The sequence below is a fragment of the Benincasa hispida genome, chromosome 10 (genome assembly GCF_009727055.1).
Source record: "Benincasa hispida cultivar B227 chromosome 10, ASM972705v1, whole genome shotgun sequence".
Lineage (NCBI taxonomy): Eukaryota > Viridiplantae > Streptophyta > Magnoliopsida > Cucurbitales > Cucurbitaceae > Benincasa > Benincasa hispida.
Window position 1 is genome coordinate 3122999 of NC_052358.1, and position 24324 is coordinate 3147322.

At 35.5% G+C, this 24324-nt stretch overlaps 5 protein-coding genes across 7 annotated transcripts; 2 read left to right on the plus strand and 3 right to left on the minus strand.

Annotated features, from left to right (window-relative positions):
• Nucleotides 1–1106: 1106 nt before the first annotated feature.
• Nucleotides 1107–3502, minus strand: LOC120088466. The gene is made up of 4 exons (XM_039045798.1): nt 3196–3502; nt 2803–2923; nt 2048–2202; nt 1107–1478 (listed from the first exon to the last, which is right to left on the minus strand). The coding sequence occupies exons 1-4, from the start codon at nt 3385–3387 to the stop codon at nt 1467–1469; spliced, it is 480 nt and encodes a 159-aa protein (XP_038901726.1). The 5' UTR covers nt 3388–3502; the 3' UTR covers nt 1107–1466.
• A 132-nt stretch (nt 3503–3634) lies between these two features.
• Nucleotides 3635–7092, plus strand: LOC120088465 (protein N-lysine methyltransferase METTL21A). 3 transcript variants are annotated; one of them, XM_039045795.1, is made up of 10 exons: nt 3635–3740; nt 4053–4184; nt 4403–4469; nt 4766–4831; nt 5351–5444; nt 5619–5732; nt 5959–6059; nt 6183–6257; nt 6336–6428; nt 6567–7092. In XM_039045795.1, the coding sequence occupies exons 2-10, from the start codon at nt 4171–4173 to the stop codon at nt 6846–6848; spliced, it is 906 nt and encodes a 301-aa protein (XP_038901723.1). In that variant the 5' UTR covers nt 3635–3740; nt 4053–4170; the 3' UTR covers nt 6849–7092. The 3 variants fall into 3 exon arrangements, with proteins under 3 accessions (XP_038901723.1, XP_038901725.1, XP_038901724.1); XM_039045797.1 differs by having other exon boundaries at nt 3663–3740; nt 4104–4184; XM_039045796.1 differs by having other exon boundaries at nt 3724–3740; nt 4045–4184.
• Nucleotides 7065–9104, minus strand: LOC120088464 (alpha-L-fucosidase 1-like). The gene is made up of 3 exons (XM_039045794.1): nt 8346–9104; nt 8000–8236; nt 7065–7907 (listed from the first exon to the last, which is right to left on the minus strand). The coding sequence occupies exons 1-3, from the start codon at nt 8948–8950 to the stop codon at nt 7142–7144; spliced, it is 1608 nt and encodes a 535-aa protein (XP_038901722.1). The 5' UTR covers nt 8951–9104; the 3' UTR covers nt 7065–7141.
• Nucleotides 9105–13418: 4314 nt separating this feature from the next.
• Nucleotides 13419–14936, plus strand: LOC120089214 (protein-lysine methyltransferase METTL21D-like). Its single transcript, XM_039046624.1, has 5 exons — nt 13419–13576; nt 13803–13903; nt 14027–14101; nt 14180–14272; nt 14411–14936. The coding sequence occupies exons 1-5, from the start codon at nt 13465–13467 to the stop codon at nt 14690–14692; spliced, it is 663 nt and encodes a 220-aa protein (XP_038902552.1). The 5' UTR covers nt 13419–13464; the 3' UTR covers nt 14693–14936.
• Nucleotides 14909–16948, minus strand: LOC120089213 (alpha-L-fucosidase 1-like). The gene is made up of 3 exons (XM_039046623.1): nt 16190–16948; nt 15844–16080; nt 14909–15751 (listed from the first exon to the last, which is right to left on the minus strand). Exons 1-3 carry the CDS (start codon nt 16792–16794, stop codon nt 14986–14988), a joined length of 1608 nt encoding a protein of 535 aa, XP_038902551.1. The 5' UTR covers nt 16795–16948; the 3' UTR covers nt 14909–14985.
• Between the last annotated feature and the right edge of the window lie 7376 nt (nt 16949–24324).

Below are 24324 nucleotides of genomic sequence, written 5' to 3' on the forward strand. Positions count from 1 at the left end.
TATTGAAATGGAAAGTAATTAAATAAAAACTAAAGCACTAAAACTAAGTTTTCAGCACTTTAACTAAACTTAATATTAAGAAGAAACTTGCAAGTCACACATGATGAATATTCCAGAAAAAAAACAAAAAAAACTATATAAACATCCATCTTTGTTAGAGAAAAAGTAAATGGAGGGCTGTTCTTGCTTATTAGAGGAGTTGCACATTTTCCTAAACCACACTAAACTTACATTTTATAAAACTTTTGATTTTAATGAAAGCTTTTGTCTCATGTCCCAAACAAATCTTTGGAAAGAACTAGATCAGAATTAACTTATTTCTTCCTTTCAAGTTACAATAATCCTCTCCACTGCACAAAAAATTCCATCAAATAACAAAATATGTCCATTCTAAATGATAGCAAAAATGCAAACAATTTTGGGAATGGGATAGGATTAGGTAGTTTTTGAGGTGCCCACATCACATCTCTTTTACTTTTTGGAACCAATTGCATATTTTGTCCATTACCAACAGCAAATGAAACCGTAGTAATCAATTGGAGTTGACTCTGCAATCAAAATGTAGTAGACATTTGTATATTGATTTCAACAATAAAAATATATGATTTAAATACTATTTTAGTCTCTATACTATTCGTTTTAGTTCTTTTTGGTTGTTTATTTTGGTCATATATTTTTAACTTGGGTTTATTTTGATCTTTGTACTTTCAAAATGTTCATTTTGGTCGTTATACTTTAAAAAAGTGACCATTTTGGTCCTTTCATTTTTATTTTTGTTTCATTTTTAAGGGATCAAAATGAATATTTTTTAAAGTTCAAAAACCAAAATGAATATTTTTAAAGTACAGGGACCAAAATGAACCAAAGTTGAAATTATATAAACCAAAACAAACATTTTAAAAACATAAGGACCAAAATGAATCAAAACCAAAAGTACAGGAACCAAAGTAGTATTTCAACCAAAATATATAGTAACTGGGCAATTATAAGATACCTGGCAAACCAAAAACAAGACAAAACAATCTAACTGATATATCATATATGCTACACCAGTGATTTCAATTTCAATTCTCTTTTGAAGTAACTTTTGTAATTTAAACCCAAATTTATAGAACTCATAAAAAAACATCAGCTCGATTGCACTCAACGAATATATCTATTAAGTTTTTAGGGTAAACTGCTTAAAAACAAAGGATACAAATTCTTACTAGTGGCTGCTACAATGTCAAAAGGTTTAGAGTAGATGTTTGAGCACTACACATGACCAAATTGAAAAAGCTAAAGAAGCTGAAGGGACAGTTTCACCCATCTGCTCATTTGGCTCAATTTTGAACATCTGACAAAGAAGAATTGAGCTTAGATGAAGGGACAGCTTTGAATTTGATGCTTCTTTTTGTCTGGATGCATAACATGACAATTCCATGGTGCAGCTTCACTGACGCTCACCGGATGAAGATAATGTTATACTAACTCTTGTTCTGTGGAAGAAGCAAAAGCATGGAATGTTTACTATTAAAAATATAGAAGACACTAGATTATCTCATCAGTTGGAGCTTTAACTTGAGTCTTTCCTCTCATCATAACTTTATACCAAGTTATTATAGTCTCCACATTAGAATATGAAACCACTTCAATAAACCTTCTTTCTACGTAAGTTCTTCGCTAAAAAAACAAAACCACAACAATACAACTGAGGAGAATTCAAGAGCTTCCATATCTCTCTTAGAACACCTACAAGGAACTAGCTCACTTTACGTCCCTCCCTCCCGATAAACAATTATTGATGTATCTCAGTTCACCAATATATGAAATAATGATCTTCAGTGGACTATGAACCCTTTTGCTAATCAAAATGATATATATGCTAATCAACAGTAATTAAATTTATCCATGGGAGTTCAGCTAAATGATTGTGGAGCTTCATATATGCCTGCCTAAGCATCCACCCAAACCTCAGATGGAAGTCCTCAAGAAAAAGAAAAGCATGTGGGAAAACATATAATAAGAACTAATGACAAAGGAAGGAAAATTAAGAGCAGCATCTTACCCCATACAATTCCCTCAGTCTAAAAATTGCTGGTTGAAAACCTGAACTCAGAGGAACAACTTGGACAACTCTTGAGTGTTGTGCATTGCCATTCTTCGGTTTAGAGATTGTGATTCTAAACATCTCTCCCTCCAGAATTTCACTTACAGTTTCAGCTGCAGTACGAAATAAAAATTCAACCAGAAATCTTATAAAATGAAAGTCTACAAGATAAAGCTAGATTTCATGAAAGACAATTTTTTTTCCCCAACAAATTGTATTTTTGATGTATTCTCTAGACATCTATTGACGATCATTGTTAAATTATATAATTTGTTTTCACCCATTAGCTTAAACTTTTGGGCAAATCGGTGATTTAAGATGATATCGGAGCGGGTGGATCAAGAGGTCCTATATTTAAATCCCTGCAATGTTATTTCCTTCCCAATTAATATTGATTTCCACTTGCTTCATATTTCAAGTTAACAAGTGAGCGAAAATGTTAGATGATATAATATTAAATTTGTCTTCACTCTCATTAGCTTAAGCTTTTGGATTAATCGGTGATCTAAGAATCACTAAACTTAGCAGGAAGGCTTTTGTTTGACCCCTTCTCTTAGGCGGAGGGACTCTGCCATTAGGTTGTTTTCTATATGCTGTTTTATGAAAGTTTCTTGACAGAATAAAATGCCTCTCGTTCTAAATCCTTTATGACCATTCAAGAGAAACTCATGCAAACAAATGAGAAGTCAGTCACAAACTCAGAGGGAATTTACCAGCAAAAGGATGTAGCTTAGCAAAGTCGAAAAACTCATCAGCAGAGCAACCAAACAGAACCCTAGCAGCCCTATCAAAGCATATTACAGTTTGTACTTTCCTATCCGTTGCAATTGACATCTGCCCAAACAACAATGGAAATACAGAAACCCCAATCAAAAACCTCAATGTAAGGAACGTAATGCACAAGCCCAAACCCATTTTACACAACAAAAAATTTCCTCCAACAAACATAATATCAAGTCCATAATGAGTCAATACTCAAAAACAAACATAACCCCAATATTTCCCATTCAAATTGAAAGCGGAATTCAAAATACAAAAACATCACAAGAAGTTTTCACAAATACTGAAAAATGAAATTCCCAAGTAAGAAAAGCGGAAATACTCACAAGAAGACGAAATACACGTTTGGAGGAAGAGAGACTGGGATTGAAGGCGTTGAAGTTGCAGAATTTGCAAACAGAAGAAGATGGGTTATCAGGGAGTGTTCTCTCACAGATAGAACAAACTCTGTAACAGAAACTGGTGTGATCCATAGCTATCACTGCGCACATGGTTGTTATTGGCTTATCATTTTCCATTACTCCGCCGTTCCTGAAAATTGTAAACACGGCGGCGCTCCGCCACTATACACAACACTGTTTGGAGGGAAAAAAGACGGAAATTTCGAGATCGTTTTTTTTATTAGGGGTGTTTTTGTTAATTAAACATCGTACAAGGGGCACGGACGAAAATCTACCATCATCTTTCAAACCATCTGGGCCGGCCCAGTCTCCGGCTGGGCCTGACTCCAAAAAACGGCCCACTAATTCTACCGTGGTTTCATCCAACGGGAACGGAGGCGATGAGAAACCCAACGAATACAGGAGACCTGAAATGCACGAAATTGGAGTCTCACTCTTCAAACGAAGAATTAAGAATCTCCATTAATTTGGTACGTTTCTTCTCTTTATTGTGTTTTTCAATCAATGTTATATGCATTAATCTTTCACACTTCTTCGTTTTATTCCATATTAGAGTCTAGAATTTGAGTTGAGTGTTTGATCTTGTTTCTTCTCTCCTGGAAAGAATGAATAAGTTTAAAGATAATTGTTGGTGGTGTTTATCTGGTTTCTAACGGAATGGAAAATGGAGTTAGACTATGTATGCTTATGCAATAAAATTACTCATTAGAAGTAGTTCTAGTTCATCATTTTCGTTGAGATGTTACCTACTATTTATTTGTCTGATGAACTAAGCTCCTTAGGTCTCTCTCAATCTCCCCAAATCAAAGGAAAATTTGAACTCTGTATTGCAGCAAATATGTTCTGATCAAAGGTTCAACTACCCTTTTGACTGAGGAAGTTGGAATTTGAGGTTTTGCTATGGAGGCCGACAGGTAATGAAATCTTAGCTTTCCTTTTTATTTACTATTTTGTATTAGAGGTCATAATCGTTAAATAATATATGGTATCTGTACATATCTTGAAAATAGAATAAGATGTGCATGCCCTAAGATGCCAGTTTTTTAAGTTACATATTCAATCCAGATTTTTCTTTTCTTACCACCTATGCTAGCTTGATCATTTGATATATTATTGAATTTGGTATTATCAGGCTAAATTCTCCCAGTACATTTACCATGACCATGGAAGTATTGGGTCATGAATTGCGATTCTATCAGGTATTGCTTGGAACGGAATTTTAAATTTTCATATAGGAACATAAGTTATCACTTGCCTGTCTATCACATCCTTGCTATTTCAAGAACATATCTATGATAGCTCATTGTTGTTAGCTAAACTTGCAAAGGGCTATTGTGCAAAAAGTACTCATCCCCATTCGAATCCTCTACCTCTTGAGATTTGATAGAGACATTTCTGTAGGCCATTTCTAATTTCTATTTCACAGTCATGTCTGTAGTCACCTTCTTTAGTAACCTATCTGACCATGGAAGTATGTTACATTGCAATTTTATAGGATCCGAATTCAAAACATTTAGGAACAACAGTGTGGGATGCTTCACTGGTATTTGTCAAGTTTCTGGTAATCACTTCTCTACCTTTACATTCTCATTGATTCTCAAATGTCATTGGAGTTTCCATTTTTCTTACAGTATTTGGATTTATATGTGTCATCTTACTTACGGAGGGAAAATTTAGTTGTTTGTGCTCAAGTTTTCAAATTTGTCATTCTTTGTTAACAACATATGACACGCCTAGTCAAACTGAATATTTTGATCATGTTCTATTTGTGAAGATGAAAGCATTGCATGGCTTTTACCTTGATTATTGGTGAGTTTTAGTTATCTTTGATCAAGATGCAAATACTAAGAGCTGAAAGCCTTGCATCTATTAGATTTTTATAAAATCCCCGATTCATATGTGAGCATAGAATGTGGAATGTCATTCAACATAACTACGTTTATCAAAGATGGTTTACCGTAATCCTTCATGTGGTATCCTTGATTGGATTAGATGAATTTTTTCATGAGTAGCATGATTCATACCATAATTAAATCTGGAAGTTTATCATTCTTTAAAAACTTTTGATCTCTTTTTTCAGGAGAAGAATTGCCGAAGAGGAAAATTTAGCCCTTCTAAACTTAAAGGAAAGCGTGTCATCGAACTTGGAGCTGGTTGTGGGCTGGCTGGGTTTGGTGAGGGTTTTTTTTTTTTTTTTTTTTTTTTGTGTGTGTGTGTTTTTTTGGGTTTTGGGGGTTTTGAAAATTGCACTCCAAAATTATCCAAAGTTGTTGCTAATCTTTGTGCACTAAGGGCTGTACCCTCTTCCTTGTGTGGTTTATAATTTTGATTTGAACTTCTCTTCATAGGCATGGCATTGCTTGGATGTGATGTAGTTGCTACAGACCAAAGGGATGTTTTGCCTATACTAGCGAGAAATATAGAACGTAATACACCAAGCTTAGCACAAATGAACCCTTCAGGTACCTTTGAAAATTATGAATTACAAACTTCCTTATAACAATGATTAACATTTTAATGCTGGCAATTCAATTAGAAAAAAATCAGTTTGTTTGAAGTTTTCTTTTAGGATTTCATTTCCCCTACCGCCTTGGAAAGTCAAGACAAAGTTCTGGTTTAATTAAATACGGTATGGAGATCCTTTGATTTTCTTTAGTGTTTCTAATTAGGGAAAGTTGTTCGTTGTAGATTCATTTGGTTCAATTAGAGCAGCAGAATTAGACTGGGGGAATGAATATCATATCATGGCTGTAGGTCCACCATTTGACTTTATTATCGGCACTGACGTCGTAAGTCTCTACGATTATTTCTAGTCAAAGCACACAATGATACATTATTCAATAGCATGTTTTTCTTATGTTATTTATGAAGCGAATAACCAGCAGCTGTAATTTTTGTTATTCAACGTGAAGGTTTATGCAGAACATCTATTGGAACCACTTTTAAAGACAATACATGCATTATCAGGTCCCAAAACTACTATTATGGTACGAATTATAACTTTTATCCACATTTTTACATCGGATACCATAGTTGGCTTATTTATTCATACTTGTTATGTGAAGTTGGGGTATGAGATTCGTTCGACAAACGTTCATGAGCAAATGCTTGAGATGTGGAAAAAGAACTTTGAGGTGAAAACTGTATCACAATCAAAGGTACACTATACTTCCAACGTTTCTCGAGTCTCTGAAATGGCCATAAATTAAGATGTTTATTCTTGTTAACGTTGGCACAACAATGGTCAGGAGCAAATGTAATCTGTGTTACATTTTCTATTGTGCTATTTGTTGCAGATGGACTCCCAGTATCAGCATCCCAGCATTCAGCTCTACATTATGGGGCTAAAGTCTGCAGCTGGAAATGCAGAGAACACTCGAGACAATATACAACAGGAAATTGACACGGTTTGTTCAAGACAGGAGAATGACAAAAAGGATGTAAGTTACGACGAAAAGGAAATCCAGGAGGCAGAGGAGCCAGTTAGAGGAGACGAGGATAAGAAACTGGGCAACTGGGAAACTAGAAGAATGGGCTCTATGGCTGCTCGGCTTCTGCAAGATGTAAAAATTGCTTGACCCTTTCTTTCGGAGATATCTTTTGCTGTATTCATACTTGAACAAATAGGTTAAATTCATATTAATATAATATCTTGTGATCGTAATGATGTTTGCTTATGAAACAGTTAATGGCTTTCCTTCAAGTTTAGGTGGAATGCCACAAATCTTGTTGCAAAAGCAGATGTATACAACTCTGTTCAGTTTGTATTGGAACAGTTTTTATGTTGAAATTTCAATGAAATGAAAACGAAGTTCCATAACATTTTGAAAAGAAATCATTACAAATATGAGCTAGAATGACAATGAGAATATTATACAGCAGAAATTTGAGAATTGTTTAGGGTAATCTGACGATGAATTTCACTGCCATTGATGGCCGCTCCCAATCTCTTATCCAAATGACTACCCAAGTGAGAGAAGTTATCCACATGTATCGCCAAATAAGAAACGAGGGGATCAGCCCTTGACTTCTCAATAACAAGTCTCAAAAACTGAGATACTACAGTTGGAAATCTTAGTATTCTTCGGTAGCCCACAGTGGAGCCTCTCACCACTGTATTCCAAACACCCTCATCATTCAGAATATCAAAGTGAAATTCAATAATCCTCTGTCCCATGTGAATTGGTTCTTGAATAAGCAGCACATTGAAAGATATGAAATCTTGAAGGTTTAAGTACAGAGCCCATGTGGGTTGATTCTCAGCAGGAGCCCAGTAAGTGTAAATACCTTCTTTGAGGACATTGGAGGGGGCAAAGCGGACATCTTCGCCATCTCCTCGGGTACTGCTAGCATCGATAAGAGCATTTTGTGCGAAATTGTGGGAGAAAATGGAGTCTCGAATCTTAGTGAATTCTTGAAGCACTTGTACATCTTCAGCTGATATTAAACCAGAGGAATTCGGTGGTACGTTTAGCAACAAGAGGCAGTTTCTGCCAGCTGATTTGTAATATATGTCGAGAAGAGTTGTCGCAGACTTTGGAACTTCTGATGGATGCCAGAACCAACCAGGCCTTATTGAGACATCACACTCAGCTGGAACCCAGTTCATTCCAAATGGGTCACCTTCCCCAGAGTATCTGAAGACCATAGGCACAGAGAGAGAGACATTGGAAAAATAGAAACAGCCAGCAGAGATAAAGAAACCATCAAAATTCAGAAGTGAACTCACTGAGAATCAGTGCCACCAATATCTACATCGCTGGAGTTAAAAAGCGACCAACAAGTAGGCTTGGCAACACCAGCTTCGTCACCAATCCACCGGCAATCAGGACCGGCGTCGGAGAAAATGATAGCCCCCGGTTGGAGCTGATGAATTAAACTAAACCAAGAATCAAAGAAATAATCCATGTCCTTCTCGCCCTCCCCTTTTGCCCCATCCAACCACACTTCACTGATCTCTCCATACCTAAAATCAAATCAACATACATTTCCGCTACTCAGTTAAAACAAATGAGCAAAGAAGCAATTCGTCGAACACTTAAAAGAGCAAAAAACAAGAAACCAAGAACCAGTACCTTGTAAGTAATTCAGTCATTTGCCCAGCATAGAACTCATTATATTCCAGAGTTTTGCCATAACAGGACTCGTGACGATCCCAAGGGGACAGATAGAGGCCCAATCCAAGTCCAGCTTCTTTGGCAGCCTTGGCGAGTTCCCCTACCACATCCCCTTTGCCATTTCTCCACGGGCTGGAGCTTACCGAGTACTTTGTATACTCCGACGGCCACAAGCAGAACCCATCGTGGTGCTTGGCAGTGAGAATGAGATGGGAAAACCCAGCATCCTTGGCGACTCGGACCCATTGAGCAGCATCGAGATTGGTGGGGTTGAAGATAAATGGGTCAGCGTGGCCAGTTCCCCATTCGGAATCGGTGAAGGTGTTGGGGCCAAAGTGAAGGAAGAGAGCCATGTTTCCGAGTTGCCATTGGATCTGAGAAGCGGAGGGGATGGGAAGAATGGGAAGCGGAGGGGGAGAGTTAATCAAAGAAGAAGAAGAAATGGGTTGGAGAAACAGAGAGAGGAGGAAGAATAGAGGGAATGATGAAATTGAATTGAGAGCTGAAAAGGGTTTAGGGATATTGCAGTGGCTGAAGAAGCTGATGGTGTGCTTCTTCTTCATTGGAAGTGAAGGGATCGGAAATTGGTTGAGTCTCAGTTTTTTTATGGATCCTCCATTAACTTCACTGTTCAAGCTCTTGCGCTGACTTTACCTATACATTCAGCATTGTTTTAACTTTATCTTAAAGTTCAAAACATGTATGCTAAAATAATAACAAGAATAAAGCGGTCAAATATCAATTCACGGTTCTGAATTTTGGTGTAGGGTTTTAAACCATAAATTAATAATTATATTAATTTAAACTCTTAATTTGTATCAATCTAAACTTTTCATTATGTTTTATTTCGATAAACATTATATAATGCTTATAATTTTATCAATTAAACCTCTAAATTCACATCAATAAATTAATTTAGACTCTCAATTGAGATTTCTTTGAAAATTGTCCATGTAAATTATAATTGTTCATTTTGTTAAATCAATATTTGAAGAAGTATACACATGCATAAGAATTGATGCATTGATATTTTCAAATATAATCCTAATAAATTTACTTATAACAATTTAGACGTTGAATTGAAAAAAATTAAAAGTCACACACTATACTTCTCAAGCTAAATATGAAGAAGGGTATAAACTGTAGATTAATATATTTATAAACATTCAGTTTAAGTTGCTACAAGTATTAGTTTGGATTTTAAATTGATAAAACTCCAGCATTTAGGGTTGTAAATTGAAAATTTTTCTAATAATAATTGTTGGCACTCGGATCTCGTTCACTTAGGGTTTGCCTAGTGATGCCTGATGGTCTTGACCTCTAGACCTCTTTCTCCTAGTCTAGTCTTGATCTTATCCAAGTTAACCTGCACTATGATGCATAAATTATCCATGAGTAAATAAGTCAACTAAGCACCAAAAGATTTAAGGTTTGCTCTCTTCTTATGAGAGTACTTACTTGTCCCTTTTGGGTGAAAGGATATGCGAATACTCATTGCGGAAAATATCGTGTTCTAACTTTAATTTTACATAACAGGCAAAGAATATATGTGAAGGAAACAGAATACACATGATCAATTAAGAATATATATATATATTAAGAAGAAAAAAAGATTTGGAAAACGTACCATTGAAGACTAGTCTCTTCACGATTTCCTCTAAAAAAACTTCGAACACAAACAACAACAATAAATGTTCAAAACCAATAGACACCTCCACGTGAAGACCTTAGTATTCTCAGGATAGAGAATTGTAGAGAGTTTGTGAGCTTCTTTGAATAATTTAGAGAGAGAAAGAATTTGTTTTGAGAGAAAAACACTTTTCCAAAACTTTCAACAACTTTAATATTTTCAACACTTTACATCTCCAACAAATTTTGGAGTATTTATAATAGTGCAAGTAGAAGATGAAAGAATCTTTTTTTTCATCTTCCAAATAATAATGAGAGAATTTATTGAAGAAAATGAAATTGTAAGAAAATGAAAAGTTTATGTAATTAAAAAATATATATAATTAAATAAAACTAATTTTCATTTAATTAATATGTACTTTAATTAACAACTTATTTTATGTAATTAAAAACCATACACGTTATATAAATAATTTTATTTAATAATATATATATATATATATAAACAACTTCTCTCTAATATCTAATATGAATCAAATTTATATTAAGGTTGTTTTTTTTTTCAATTTCATATTTTATATAAATAATTCCGTTTACTGATTTGAACAATTCAAATTAATCCAAATTAATTCAATTCTCATAAACCTAATTAAGCTAACGAGTAGACCTTATGGACCTATAGTTTGAAGCTCCAATGGTACTCGATTAGTTAACCAAACTCTTTGATTAAATTAATCAACTTCCATTAACTAACTGTCTGTCACTCCACTAAAGAGTGATAACTGCATTCTTCGCACTACAGATATATTTTTGTGTCCATTGGATATAATCAATCAATGGTGTGTTGACTCTTCATAAATTGCTCATAAGTACAACTGGACCAAAATTACCATTTTGCCCTCATAGTTACATCTAACTCCTTAAGTATCATCTATCAATGGTATTATATGGAGTGACTATATATTTCTTAGTCTGGTCTTATACAAACTCTTTGCATAGAATACCCCTTCTCACATGTCTACACATGAATGATAAGGATCAGACTGTTTGTAGTACTTTACAATAATTACAATAACTACAAAACATGTCGTATTCATAGTGTCACCAGGATAAGGTACCCAACCTTATCCATCTACTACAGACCGTTTAGGTTATCACTTAAACATGATCTGTCTGTATGTCTCTATAAAGATGTTTAAGTTTCAGAAAATAACCCTGGATCTTAGTTTATTGGTTTTTGTGGATAAATACAACTAAATGATAAATAAAATATCTCTTTATTTTATTAGATAATAAAATATTTGTACAATACAATTATAACTACAAAACCTGTGAGATTTAGGGCATCAACCCTGACAATCTCCCACTTGTCCTAAAACTAATGGGGTGTACTAAAGGAATAACAAATATGTATAATGTACAAAAAAACAAAAACTAAAGCATATAATATGCACCCAGTAATATCTTCCACTTGCCTTAGACAAAATGAGGCATGTCTCGTAGACTTAGACTCTCCATATGACCTTCAAACACCTTAGCTGCAAGGGCTCAACATTATGCACCGAAGTTATTTATGTGACAATCACGTCTCCTCGATGCACAATATCTCGAATTAGGTGATAATTATGCTCAATATGTTTTCCACACTTGTGATTCCTGGCTCTTTGGAATTAACCACAACACCACTATTATTACAGTAAAGGATGATAGGTCTTGACAAGTCTGGAACTACTTCTAGTTGAGTAAAAAAATTCTTGAGCCAAACAGCCTCTTTGCCAGCTTCACAAGTTACTACATATTCTCCTCATAGTCAATTCCTTCAACTTAGGTATAACTCTTTGCTACTAGTCTAGCCTTGAAGGTTTGCACTTTACCATCTATACCCCTTTTTCTCTTGTAGATCCATTTACAACCTATAGGTTTTACCCCATTAAGTTGATCTACAAGATCCCAAACTGAATTGAAGTACATAGATTCCATTTCAAGATTCAAAGTTTTGATCCATTATCTGTGTCAACCTCCTCCACCGCTTTCTTATATGACAATGTATCCTCAACTTTACCATCAGATATGACAGTTAGGGTTTTTGTTAAACCCATTTAATGAACAGGCGGGTTCAAAACCCCCCCTCCCCCACTTTGTCGAGGTTCCCTCAACGTTTGAGGTGGATGTGACCTTCTAGATGAACCAACATTAACAAATTTCGTCGATGTACTTGCCTCTTCAACAACTCTTGTTGAAGGTTCAATAGTTTCACTAGAAAAATCATTCAATACTATTTTACTGCGTGGTTTGTGCTCCCTTATGTGGCCCTCTTCTAAGAATGTAGCATTTGTTGACAAAACACTTTATAATCATTTGGATCGTACAAGTAACCACCTCTCATTCCTTTGGGGTAGCCTACAAATAGGCATAATTTTGAACGAGGTATTAATTTCTTACGATTAGCCTCAAGCACATGTGTTGGGCAACCTTAGATTTTGAAATGGCGTAAATTACTTTTACGACCATTCCATAATTCCAAAGGTGTATAAAAAATACTCTTGGATGGAACACAATTCAAAATATAAGTTGCAGTCTGTACTGCATATCCCTATAATGAGTCAAGTAGGGAAGCGTAACTCATCATGGACTAAACCATGACCAATAAGGTTCGGTTTCTCCTTTCTGCTATACTGTTTTGCTAAGATGTACTAGGTACTGAGAGTTGGGATACAATTCCATGTTCCGTTAAATAGTCTTGGAATTTTAAATCCATATACTCTCCACCTCAATCATATCGAAGTGGTTTTATTGTTTTACTTAGTGTATTTTCTGAAGGAACTCTAAATAGAGAACCAGTGAGCGGAAGCATATCGTTCCAAAGTCCATTGAGAAAGAATACAAACATTTATAGTCAAGAAGAACAAATTATGCATAACGAGTAAATTATAGCATGCTTCTTAATGAAATACAAGGGATCAGGTATAATACCTTTGAAGAACTCCTTCTTCATGTATTTCCCTCTATCAAACTTCAATGCGTCCAAACAGGAACTCGAACACAACGATCAACACAGCAAACAACATGAACCGTAGAATCCTCGATCACAATCGAGTACAACTTGATCCTCGACCCTCCAATGGAACTAAACACCACCACAAAGGCTATCTTGGTATTCTCGATGTGAGAATCCAAGAATTATGGGCTCTATACGAATTTGGATAGAGGAATGGAGAAAGTGGATGATTAAGTAGACAATCGAGTATGCGATAGAATAAGGAAGTATNTTGGTGAGGGTTTTTTTTTTTTTTTTTTTTTTTTGTGTGTTTTTTTTTTTTTGCGTGTGTGTGTGTGTGTAAAGTTTAATCTGAAACCAGTCCTTTCGTTTGCTAATCTTTGTGCACTAAGGGCTGTACCCTCTTCCTTGTGTGGTTTATAATTTTGATTTGAACTTCTCTTCATAGGCATGGCATTGCTTGGATGTGATGTAGTTGCTACAGACCAAAGGGATGTTTTGCCTATACTAGCGAGAAATATAGAACGTAATACACCAAGCTTAGCACAAATGAACCCTTCAGGTACCTTTGAAAATTATGAATTACAAACTTCCTTATAACAATGATTAACATTTTAATGCTGGCAATTCAATTAGAAAAAAATCAGTTTGTTTGAAGTTTTCTTTTAGGATTTCATTTCCCCTACCGCCTTGGAAAGTCAAGACAAAGTTCTGGTTTAATTAAATACGGTATGGAGATCCTTTGATTTTCTTTAGTGTTTCTAATTAGGGAAAGTTGTTCGTTGTAGATTCATTTGGTTCAATTAGAGCAGCAGAATTAGACTGGGGGAATGAATATCATATCATGGCTGTAGGTCCACCATTTGACTTTATTATCGGCACTGACGTCGTAAGTCTCTACGATTATTTCTAGTCAAAGCACACAATGATACATTATTCAATAGCATGTTTTTCTTATGTTATTTATGAAGCGAATAACCAGCAGCTGTAATTTTTGTTATTCAACGTGAAGGTTTATGCAGAACATCTATTGGAACCACTTTTAAAGACAATACATGCATTATCAGGTCCCAAAACTACTATTATGGTACGAATTATAACTTTTATCCACATTTTTACATCGGATACCATAGTTGGCTTATTTATTCATACTTGTTATGTGAAGTTGGGGTATGAGATTCGTTCGACAAACGTTCATGAGCAAATGCTTGAGATGTGGAAAAAGAACTTTGAGGTGAAAACTGTATCACAATCAAAGGTACACTATACTTCCAACGTTTCTCGAGTCTCTGAAATGGCCATAAATTAAGATGTTTATTCTTGTTAACGTTGGCACAACAATGGTCAGGAGCAAATGTAATCTGTGTTACATTTTCTATTGTGCTATTTGTTGCAGATGGACTCCCAGTATCAGCATCCCAGCATTCAGCTCTACATTATGGGGCTAAAGTCTGCAGCTGGAAATGCAGAGAACACTCGAGACAATATACAACAGGAAATTGACACGGTTTGTTCAAGACAGGAGAATGACAAAAAGGATGTAAGTTACGACGAAAAGGAAATCCAGGAGGCAGAGGAGCCAGTTAGAGGAGACGAGGATAAGAAACTGGGCAACTGGGAAACTAGAAGAATGGGCTCTATGGCTGCTCGGCTTCTGCAAGATGTAAAAATTGCTTGACCCTTTCTTTCGGAGATATCTTTTGCTGTATTCATACTTGAACAAATAGGTTAAATTCATATTAATATAATATCTTGTGATCGTAATGATGTTTGCTTATGAAACAGTTAATGGCTTTCCTTCAAGTTTAGGTGGAATGCCACAAATCTTGTTGCAAAAGCAGATGTATACAACTCTGTTCAGTTTGTATTGGAACAGTTTTTATGTTGAAATTTCAATGAAATGAAAACGAAGTTCCATAACATTTTGAAAAGAAATCATTACAAATATGAGCTAGAATGACAATGAGAATATTATACAGCAGAAATTTGAGAATTGTTTAGGGTAATCTGACGATGAATTTCACTGCCATTGATGGCCGCTCCCAATCTCTTATCCAAATGACTACCCAAGTGAGAGAAGTTATCCACATGTATCGCCAAATAAGAAACGAGGGGATCAGCCCTTGACTTCTCAATAACAAGTCTCAAAAACTGAGATACTACAGTTGGAAATCTTAGTATTCTTCGGTAGCCCACAGTGGAGCCTCTCACCACTGTATTCCAAACACCCTCATCATTCAGAATATCAAAGTGAAATTCAATAATCCTCTGTCCCATGTGAATTGGTTCTTGAATAAGCAGCACATTGAAAGATATGAAATCTTGAAGGTTTAAGTACAGAGCCCATGTGGGTTGATTCTCAGCAGGAGCCCAGTAAGTGTAAATACCTTCTTTGAGGACATTGGAGGGGGCAAAGCGGACATCTTCGCCATCTCCTCGGGTACTGCTAGCATCGATAAGAGCATTTTGTGCGAAATTGTGGGAGAAAATGGAGTCTCGAATCTTAGTGAATTCTTGAAGCACTTGTACATCTTCAGCTGATATTAAACCAGAGGAATTCGGTGGTACGTTTAGCAACAAGAGGCAGTTTCTGCCAGCTGATTTGTAATATATGTCGAGAAGAGTTGTCGCAGACTTTGGAACTTCTGATGGATGCCAGAACCAACCAGGCCTTATTGAGACATCACACTCAGCTGGAACCCAGTTCATTCCAAATGGGTCACCTTCCCCAGAGTATCTGAAGACCATAGGCACAGAGAGAGAGACATTGGAAAAATAGAAACAGCCAGCAGAGATAAAGAAACCATCAAAATTCAGAAGTGAACTCACTGAGAATCAGTGCCACCAATATCTACATCGCTGGAGTTAAAAAGCGACCAACAAGTAGGCTTGGCAACACCAGCTTCGTCACCAATCCACCGGCAATCAGGACCGGCGTCGGAGAAAATGATAGCCCCCGGTTGGAGCTGATGAATTAAACTAAACCAAGAATCAAAGAAATAATCCATGTCCTTCTCGCCCTCCCCTTTTGCCCCATCCAACCACACTTCACTGATCTCTCCATACCTAAAATCAAATCAACATACATTTCCGCTACTCAGTTAAAACAAATGAGCAAAGAAGCAATTCGTCGAACACTTAAAAGAGCAAAAAACAAGAAACCAAGAACCAGTACCTTGTAAGTAATTCAGTCATTTGCCCAGCATAGAACTCATTATATTCCAGAGTTTTGCCATAACAGGACTCGTGACGATCCCAAGGGGACAGATAGAGGCCCAATCCAAGTCCAGCTTCTTTGGCAGCCTTGGCGAGTTCCCCTACCACATCCCCTTTGCCATTTCTCCACGGGCTGGAGCTTACCGAGTACTTTGTATACTCCGACGGCCACAAGCAGAACCCATCGTGGTGCTTGGCAGTGAGAATGAGATGGGAAAACCCAGCATCCTTGGCGACTCGGACCCATTGAGCAGCATCGAGATTGGTGGGGTTGAAGATAAATGGGTCAGCGTGGCCAGTTCCCCATTCGGAATCGGTGAAGGTGTTGGGGCCAAAGTGAAGGAAGAGAGCCATGTTTCCGAGTTGCCATTGGATCTGAGAAGCGGAGGGGATGGGAAGAATGGGAAGCGGAGGGGGAGAGTTAATCAAAGAAGAAGAAGAAATGGGTTGGAGAAACAGAGAGAGGAGGAAGAATAGAGGGAATGATGAAATTGAATTGAGAGCTGAAAAGGGTTTAGGGATATTGCAGTGGCTGAAGAAGCTGATGGTGTGCTTCTTCTTCATTGGAAGTGAAGGGATCGGAAATTGGTTGAGTCTCAGTTTTTTTATGGATCCTCCATTAACTTCACTGTTCAAGCTCTTGCGCTGACTTTACCTATACATTCAGCATTGTTTTAACTTTATCTTAAAGTTCAAAACATGTATGCTAAAATAATAACAAGAATAAAGCGGTCAAATATCAATTCACGGTTCTGAATTTTGGTGTAGGGTTTTAAACCATAAATTAATAATTATATTAATTTAAACTCTTAATTTGTATCAATCTAAACTTTTCATTATGTTTTATTTCGATAAACATTATATAATGCTTATAATTTTATCAATTAAACCTCTAAATTCACATCAATAAATTAATTTAGACTCTCAATTGAGATTTCTTTGAAAATTGTCCATGTAAATTATAATTGTTCATTTTGTTAAATCAATATTTGAAGAAGTATACACATGCATAAGAATTGATGCATTGATATTTTCAAATATAATCCTAATAAATTTACTTATAACAATTTAGACGTTGAATTGAAAAAAATTAAAAGTCACACACTATACTTCTCAAGCTAAATATGAAGAAGGGTATAAACTGTAGATTAATATATTTATAAACATTCAGTTTAAGTTGCTACAAGTATTAGTTTGGATTTTAAATTGATAAAACTCCAGCATTTAGGGTTGTAAATTGAAAATTTTTCTAATAATAATTGTTGGCACTCGGATCTCGTTCACTTAGGGTTTGCCTAGTGATGCCTGATGGTCTTGACCTCTAGACCTCTTTCTCCTAGTCTAGTCTTGATCTTATCCAAGTTAACCTGCACTATGATGCATAAATTATCCATGAGTAAATAAGTCAACTAAGCACCAAAAGATTTAAGGTTTGCTCTCTTCTTATGAGAGTACTTACTTGTCCCTTTTGGGTGAAAGGATATGCGAATACTCATTGCGGAAAATATCGTGTTCTAACTTTAATTTTACATAACAGGCAAAGAATATATGTGAAGGAAACAGAATACACATGATCAATTAAGAATATATATATATATTAAGAAGAAAAAAAGATTTGGAAAACGTACCATTGAAGACTAGTCTCTTCACGATTTCCTCTAAAAAAACTTCGAACACAAACAACAACAATAAATGTTCAAAACCAATAGACACCTCCACGTGAAGACCTTAGTATTCTCAGGATAGAGAATTGTAGAGAGTTTGTGAGCTTCTTTGAATAATTTAGAGAGAGAAAGAATTTGTTTTGAGAGAAAAACACTTTTCCAAAACTTTCAACAACTTTAATATTTTCAACACTTTACATCTCCAACAAATTTTGGAGTATTTATAATAGTGCAAGTAGAAGATGAAAGAATCTTTTTTTTCATCTTCCAAATAATAATGAGAGAATTTATTGAAGAAAATGAAATTGTAAGAAAATGAAAAGTTTATGTAATTAAAAAATATATATAATTAAATAAAACTAATTTTCATTTAATTAATATGTACTTTAATTAACAACTTATTTTATGTAATTAAAAACCATACACGTTATATAAATAATTTTATTTAATAATATATATATATATATATAAACAACTTCTCTCTAATATCTAATATGAATCAAATTTATATTAAGGTTGTTTTTTTTTTCAATTTCATATTTTATATAAATAATTCCGTTTACTGATTTGAACAATTCAAATTAATCCAAATTAATTCAATTCTCATAAACCTAATTAAGCTAACGAGTAGACCTTATGGACCTATAGTTTGAAGCTCCAATGGTACTCGATTAGTTAACCAAACTCTTTGATTAAATTAATCAACTTCCATTAACTAACTGTCTGTCACTCCACTAAAGAGTGATAACTGCATTCTTCGCACTACAGATATATTTTTGTGTCCATTGGATATAATCAATCAATGGTGTGTTGACTCTTCATAAATTGCTCATAAGTACAACTGGACCAAAATTACCATTTTGCCCTCATAGTTACATCTAACTCCTTAAGTATCATCTATCAATGGTATTATATGGAGTGACTATATATTTCTTAGTCTGGTCTTATACAAACTCTTTGCATAGAATACCCCTTCTCACATGTCTACACATGAATGATAAGGATCAGACTGTTTGTAGTACTTTACAATAATTACAATAACTACAAAACATGTCGTATTCATAGTGTCACCAGGATAAGGTACCCAACCTTATCCATCTACTACAGACCGTTTAGGTTATCACTTAAACATGATCTGTCTGTATGTCTCTATAAAGATGTTTAAGTTTCAGAAAATAACCCTGGATCTTAGTTTATTGGTTTTTGTGGATAAATACAACTAAATGATAAATAAAATATCTCTTTATTTTATTAGATAATAAAATATTTGTACAATACAATTATAACTACAAAACCTGTGAGATTTAGGGCATCAACCCTGACAATCTCCCACTTGTCCTAAAACTAATGGGGTGTACTAAAGGAATAACAAATATGTATAATGTACAAAAAAACAAAAACTAAAGCATATAATATGCACCCAGTAATATCTTCCACTTGCCTTAGACAAAATGAGGCATGTCTCGTAGACTTAGACTCTCCATATGACCTTCAAACACCTTAGCTGCAAGGGCTCAACATTATGCACCGAAGTTATTTATGTGACAATCACGTCTCCTCGATGCACAATATCTCGAATTAGGTGATAATTATGCTCAATATGTTTTCCACACTTGTGATTCCTGGCTCTTTGGAATTAACCACAACACCACTATTATTACAGTAAAGGATGATAGGTCTTGACAAGTCTGGAACTACTTCTAGTTGAGTAAAAAAATTCTTGAGCCAAACAGCCTCTTTGCCAGCTTCACAAGTTACTACATATTCTCCTCATAGTCAATTCCTTCAACTTAGGTATAACTCTTTGCTACTAGTCTAGCCTTGAAGGTTTGCACTTTACCATCTATACCCCTTTTTCTCTTGTAGATCCATTTACAACCTATAGGTTTTACCCCATTAAGTTGATCTACAAGATCCCAAACTGAATTGAAGTACATAGATTCCATTTCAAGATTCAAAGTTTTGATCCATTATCTGTGTCAACCTCCTCCACCGCTTTCTTATATGACAATGTATCCTCAACTTTACCATCAGATATGACAGTTAGGGTTTTTGTTAAACCCATTTAATGAACAGGCGGGTTCAAAACCCCCCCTCCCCCACTTTGTCGAGGTTCCCTCAACGTTTGAGGTGGATGTGACCTTCTAGATGAACCAACATTAACAAATTTCGTCGATGTACTTGCCTCTTCAACAACTCTTGTTGAAGGTTCAATAGTTTCACTAGAAAAATCATTCAATACTATTTTACTGCGTGGTTTGTGCTCCCTTATGTGGCCCTCTTCTAAGAATGTAGCATTTGTTGACAAAACACTTTATAATCATTTGGATCGTACAAGTAACCACCTCTCATTCCTTTGGGGTAGCCTACAAATAGGCATAATTTTGAACGAGGTATTAATTTCTTACGATTAGCCTCAAGCACATGTGTTGGGCAACCTTAGATTTTGAAATGGCGTAAATTACTTTTACGACCATTCCATAATTCCAAAGGTGTATAAAAAATACTCTTGGATGGAACACAATTCAAAATATAAGTTGCAGTCTGTACTGCATATCCCTATAATGAGTCAAGTAGGGAAGCGTAACTCATCATGGACTAAACCATGACCAATAAGGTTCGGTTTCTCCTTTCTGCTATACTGTTTTGCTAAGATGTACTAGGTACTGAGAGTTGGGATACAATTCCATGTTCCGTTAAATAGTCTTGGAATTTTAAATCCATATACTCTCCACCTCAATCATATCGAAGTGGTTTTATTGTTTTACTTAGTGTATTTTCTGAAGGAACTCTAAATAGAGAACCAGTGAGCGGAAGCATATCGTTCCAAAGTCCATTGAGAAAGAATACAAACATTTATAGTCAAGAAGAACAAATTATGCATAACGAGTAAATTATAGCATGCTTCTTAATGAAATACAAGGGATCAGGTATAATACCTTTGAAGAACTCCTTCTTCATGTATTTCCCTCTATCAAACTTCAATGCGTCCAAACAGGAACTCGAACACAACGATCAACACAGCAAACAACATGAACCGTAGAATCCTCGATCACAATCGAGTACAACTTGATCCTCGACCCTCCAATGGAACTAAACACCACCACAAAGGCTATCTTGGTATTCTCGATGTGAGAATCCAAGAATTATGGGCTCTATACGAATTTGGATAGAGGAATGGAGAAAGTGGATGATTAAGTAGACAATCGAGTATGCGATAGAATAAGGAAGTATTGTATAGACTTGATACTTGATCGTGTAGTCAGAAGAAGCCTATCGTACAGACTTGCTACTCGATCGTGTAGCAACGAGTAACTATCGTATAAAATACTCAACACTTGATCGTTTAGACTGTGTAATACTATTGTTTAGTAAAACTCTTTTACTCGATGGTCTTTCTTTTGTGAGACGATACGAATGAATCAACATCTGATTTGGAAAACCATTTTTCTTTTTATCTCATAGTTACCATAAACCGTAAATAACTTCCCACTCAAGTCAGTTATTAAGAAAAAGAATAATTAATTATCACATAATTAATATATTATAAATAAATATAATAACTAACTTATCATATTATATTTATAACCTATAGTTTTAATATTGCATCATATGCAACATATAAACCATAGTTCTTTTTCTATTTTATGGCATTTAATATAAATCATATTTATATTAATTCCTCCAATCAAATAATGTATCAAATACGTCAAATCAATTATATCACATATAATTGAATTAATTTAATTATATCATATAAAATTTCCTTTTGTTAACTTGAACACTTCAAACTAACCAAAAATTTGTTTCTCAACTTGAACCTATTGAGCTACCAAGGAGACCTTATGGACTTGTAGCTTGAAGCTCCAACGGTATGTGAATAACTGACTAAACTCCTTAATCACGATATCCACCACCCGTTAACTGTCAGTCACTCCACTAAAGACTGACAGCTGCACTCTTCGCACTACGGATATATTTCTATATCCATAAACTAGTCAATAGTGCGACCACTCTTCACAAATCGTTCGTAAGTACAGTTGGGCCAATTTACCGTTTTGCCCCTGTAGTTACATCTAACTCCTTAAGTACCACTGATTCCTCTAATGAACAATAAGTGATAGTCTCAATATGACTGTGTCCTCTCTTCCCAAGAAAGGGTATGGCCACTATGTTCAAGACTCAGAATCAAACCTTAACGGAGCAATTTATCTACTTACCCCTGCTTTGAGGAAGAAGTGAATTCCGTCTTGTGTAGCTGAGTTCCCAACTCTTCAATAAGACGAATTCCCAAAATGGTAGGCTTGTTGAGTTGGCAATCTGGTCACTTTCACCCATACAAATGGATCATGCCTTAAGTGATAACTTAAATAGGTATGTAGTATAAGGATTAAGGTGGGATACCTAATCCCGGTGACAATACGGAGACGACCCACTTTGTAGAGATTTCAAGTGTTGTAAACTACTACAGATGGTAGATCCTGACCATTCATGTGGAGATGTGCGAGCGGGGGTGTCCTAATATAAAGAGTTTGTATAAGACCAGACCACGAGATGACTAGACTCTATATATAATGCCGTTGATACTAGAGACTTACATCTCACCTAAATGACCATAGGTGACACGACCTTAATCCTGAGTGTTTTGGGAACTCCTGCCTTTTAGGGTGGTCTTTTGATTAGTATGGGTGAGAGTAGCCAGATTACCAACTCAACATGTCTACCTTTTTGGGGACTTTTCTGATATGGGAGCTGGAAACTCAATACACAAGATGGAATTCACTTCTTCCCCGAAGTAAGGATAAGTAGAGAGATTGCTCCCTAAAGGGTTGATTCCAAGGCTTGAACATAGTGGCCACAACTTCTCTTTGGAATAGAGGACTCAGTCATAGGTAGACTATGACTTATGTTTATTAGAGGGATCAATGGTACTTAAGGATTTAGATGCAACTACAGGGGCATAACGGTTATTGGCCTAGCTGTACTTACGAGAGATCTGTAAAGGGTTATCGCATTGCTGATTGGTTAAGATGGACACACAATATATTTGTGGTAAGAAGAGTTCAACTATTGATCTTTAGTGGAGTGCCTGGCAGTTAACGGATAGTGGATCCCGTGACTAAATAGTTTAGTCAGTCATTCACGTACCATTGGAGCTTCGAGCTACAGGTCCGTAAGGTCCCCTTGGTAGCTCAATGGATTCAGTTGAGGATCAGTTCTTGGTGTTGATTTGAAATGTTCAAATTGACAAGAGGTATCTCGATTATATATGATATGATCGGTATGGTGTATAAGATACATCCAGTGGAGGATTAATGTAAATGAAATTTACATTAAGTATCATGGAATAGAAAAAGAGTTATGGTTTATATGTTTCATGAGATGAAATATTAAAATTATAGGTTATAAATATAGTATGATAAGTTGGCTATCATTTATATTAATAATAATATTAATTATTAGATAATTAACTCTTTTTCTCTAATAACCAATTGAGTGGGAGGTTATTGGTGGTTTCATGATAACCGTGAAACAAAAGGAAAAATGTTTTCCTAATTTTAGTTATGTTGATTTTTGTGAATTTGAGATTTCCTCTCTAAAAAATAATCTCACGAAAGTTGTCAAGTAAATAGGATTTACTAAGCGATAGCTTGGATAAGATAAACGATCGTGAAGTATTTATAGGCGACAGACACTTAGCTAAGCGATGAGCTAAATGATAACATAGCTTTTCCTAGGCGATCGCTTAGTTTTTCCTAAACGATTGGGCCTATACGATAAGTTCAGCCATCTCCCACTTGCTTAATCGTTTACAAGATTGTTGTTTCTTCCGTCTTCTGCCTAAAACTAAGTCCACACAGAGCCCACCCTCTGGATTCTCACACCGAGAATACCAAGGTAGCCTTCTTGGTGGTGTCATACTCAACTCGACATCGTCAAGGTTTTGTGGAGGCCGTTCATCTTGTTGGTGTGTTCTATAGAATCTAAAGGCAACACTAGGGGGGGGGGGGGGTGTGAATAGGGTTGACAACAATTTTTTTAAAAAATAATTTATCTTCAAACGATGCTCAATAAAGTTAACTCACTAATTTGATTAAAGAAAATTTATGCAAGACAAAACTTAAATCATGCAAGCTATTATAACTTCAAATTAAAGACAATTTAATCAAGGATAAATTTAAATAACACCTAAAAATTAAATCATGCAATTAGGAAAGATTAAAAAAATTAACTAGACAAGAAGCAAAAATTTTTGAAAAACAAGAAATAAAAAGAGAGAGAGGAAGAGAAAACACCGGAAATATAGTGGTTCGGCAAATTTGCCTACTTCATTCTTCTCAAGACTCCTTCTTGGGTATTTCACTAAGTGATCCTCTTGCAGGTGAGGACCAAACCAACACAAGACCCTCTTTTTCCTAGGCTAAAGAGA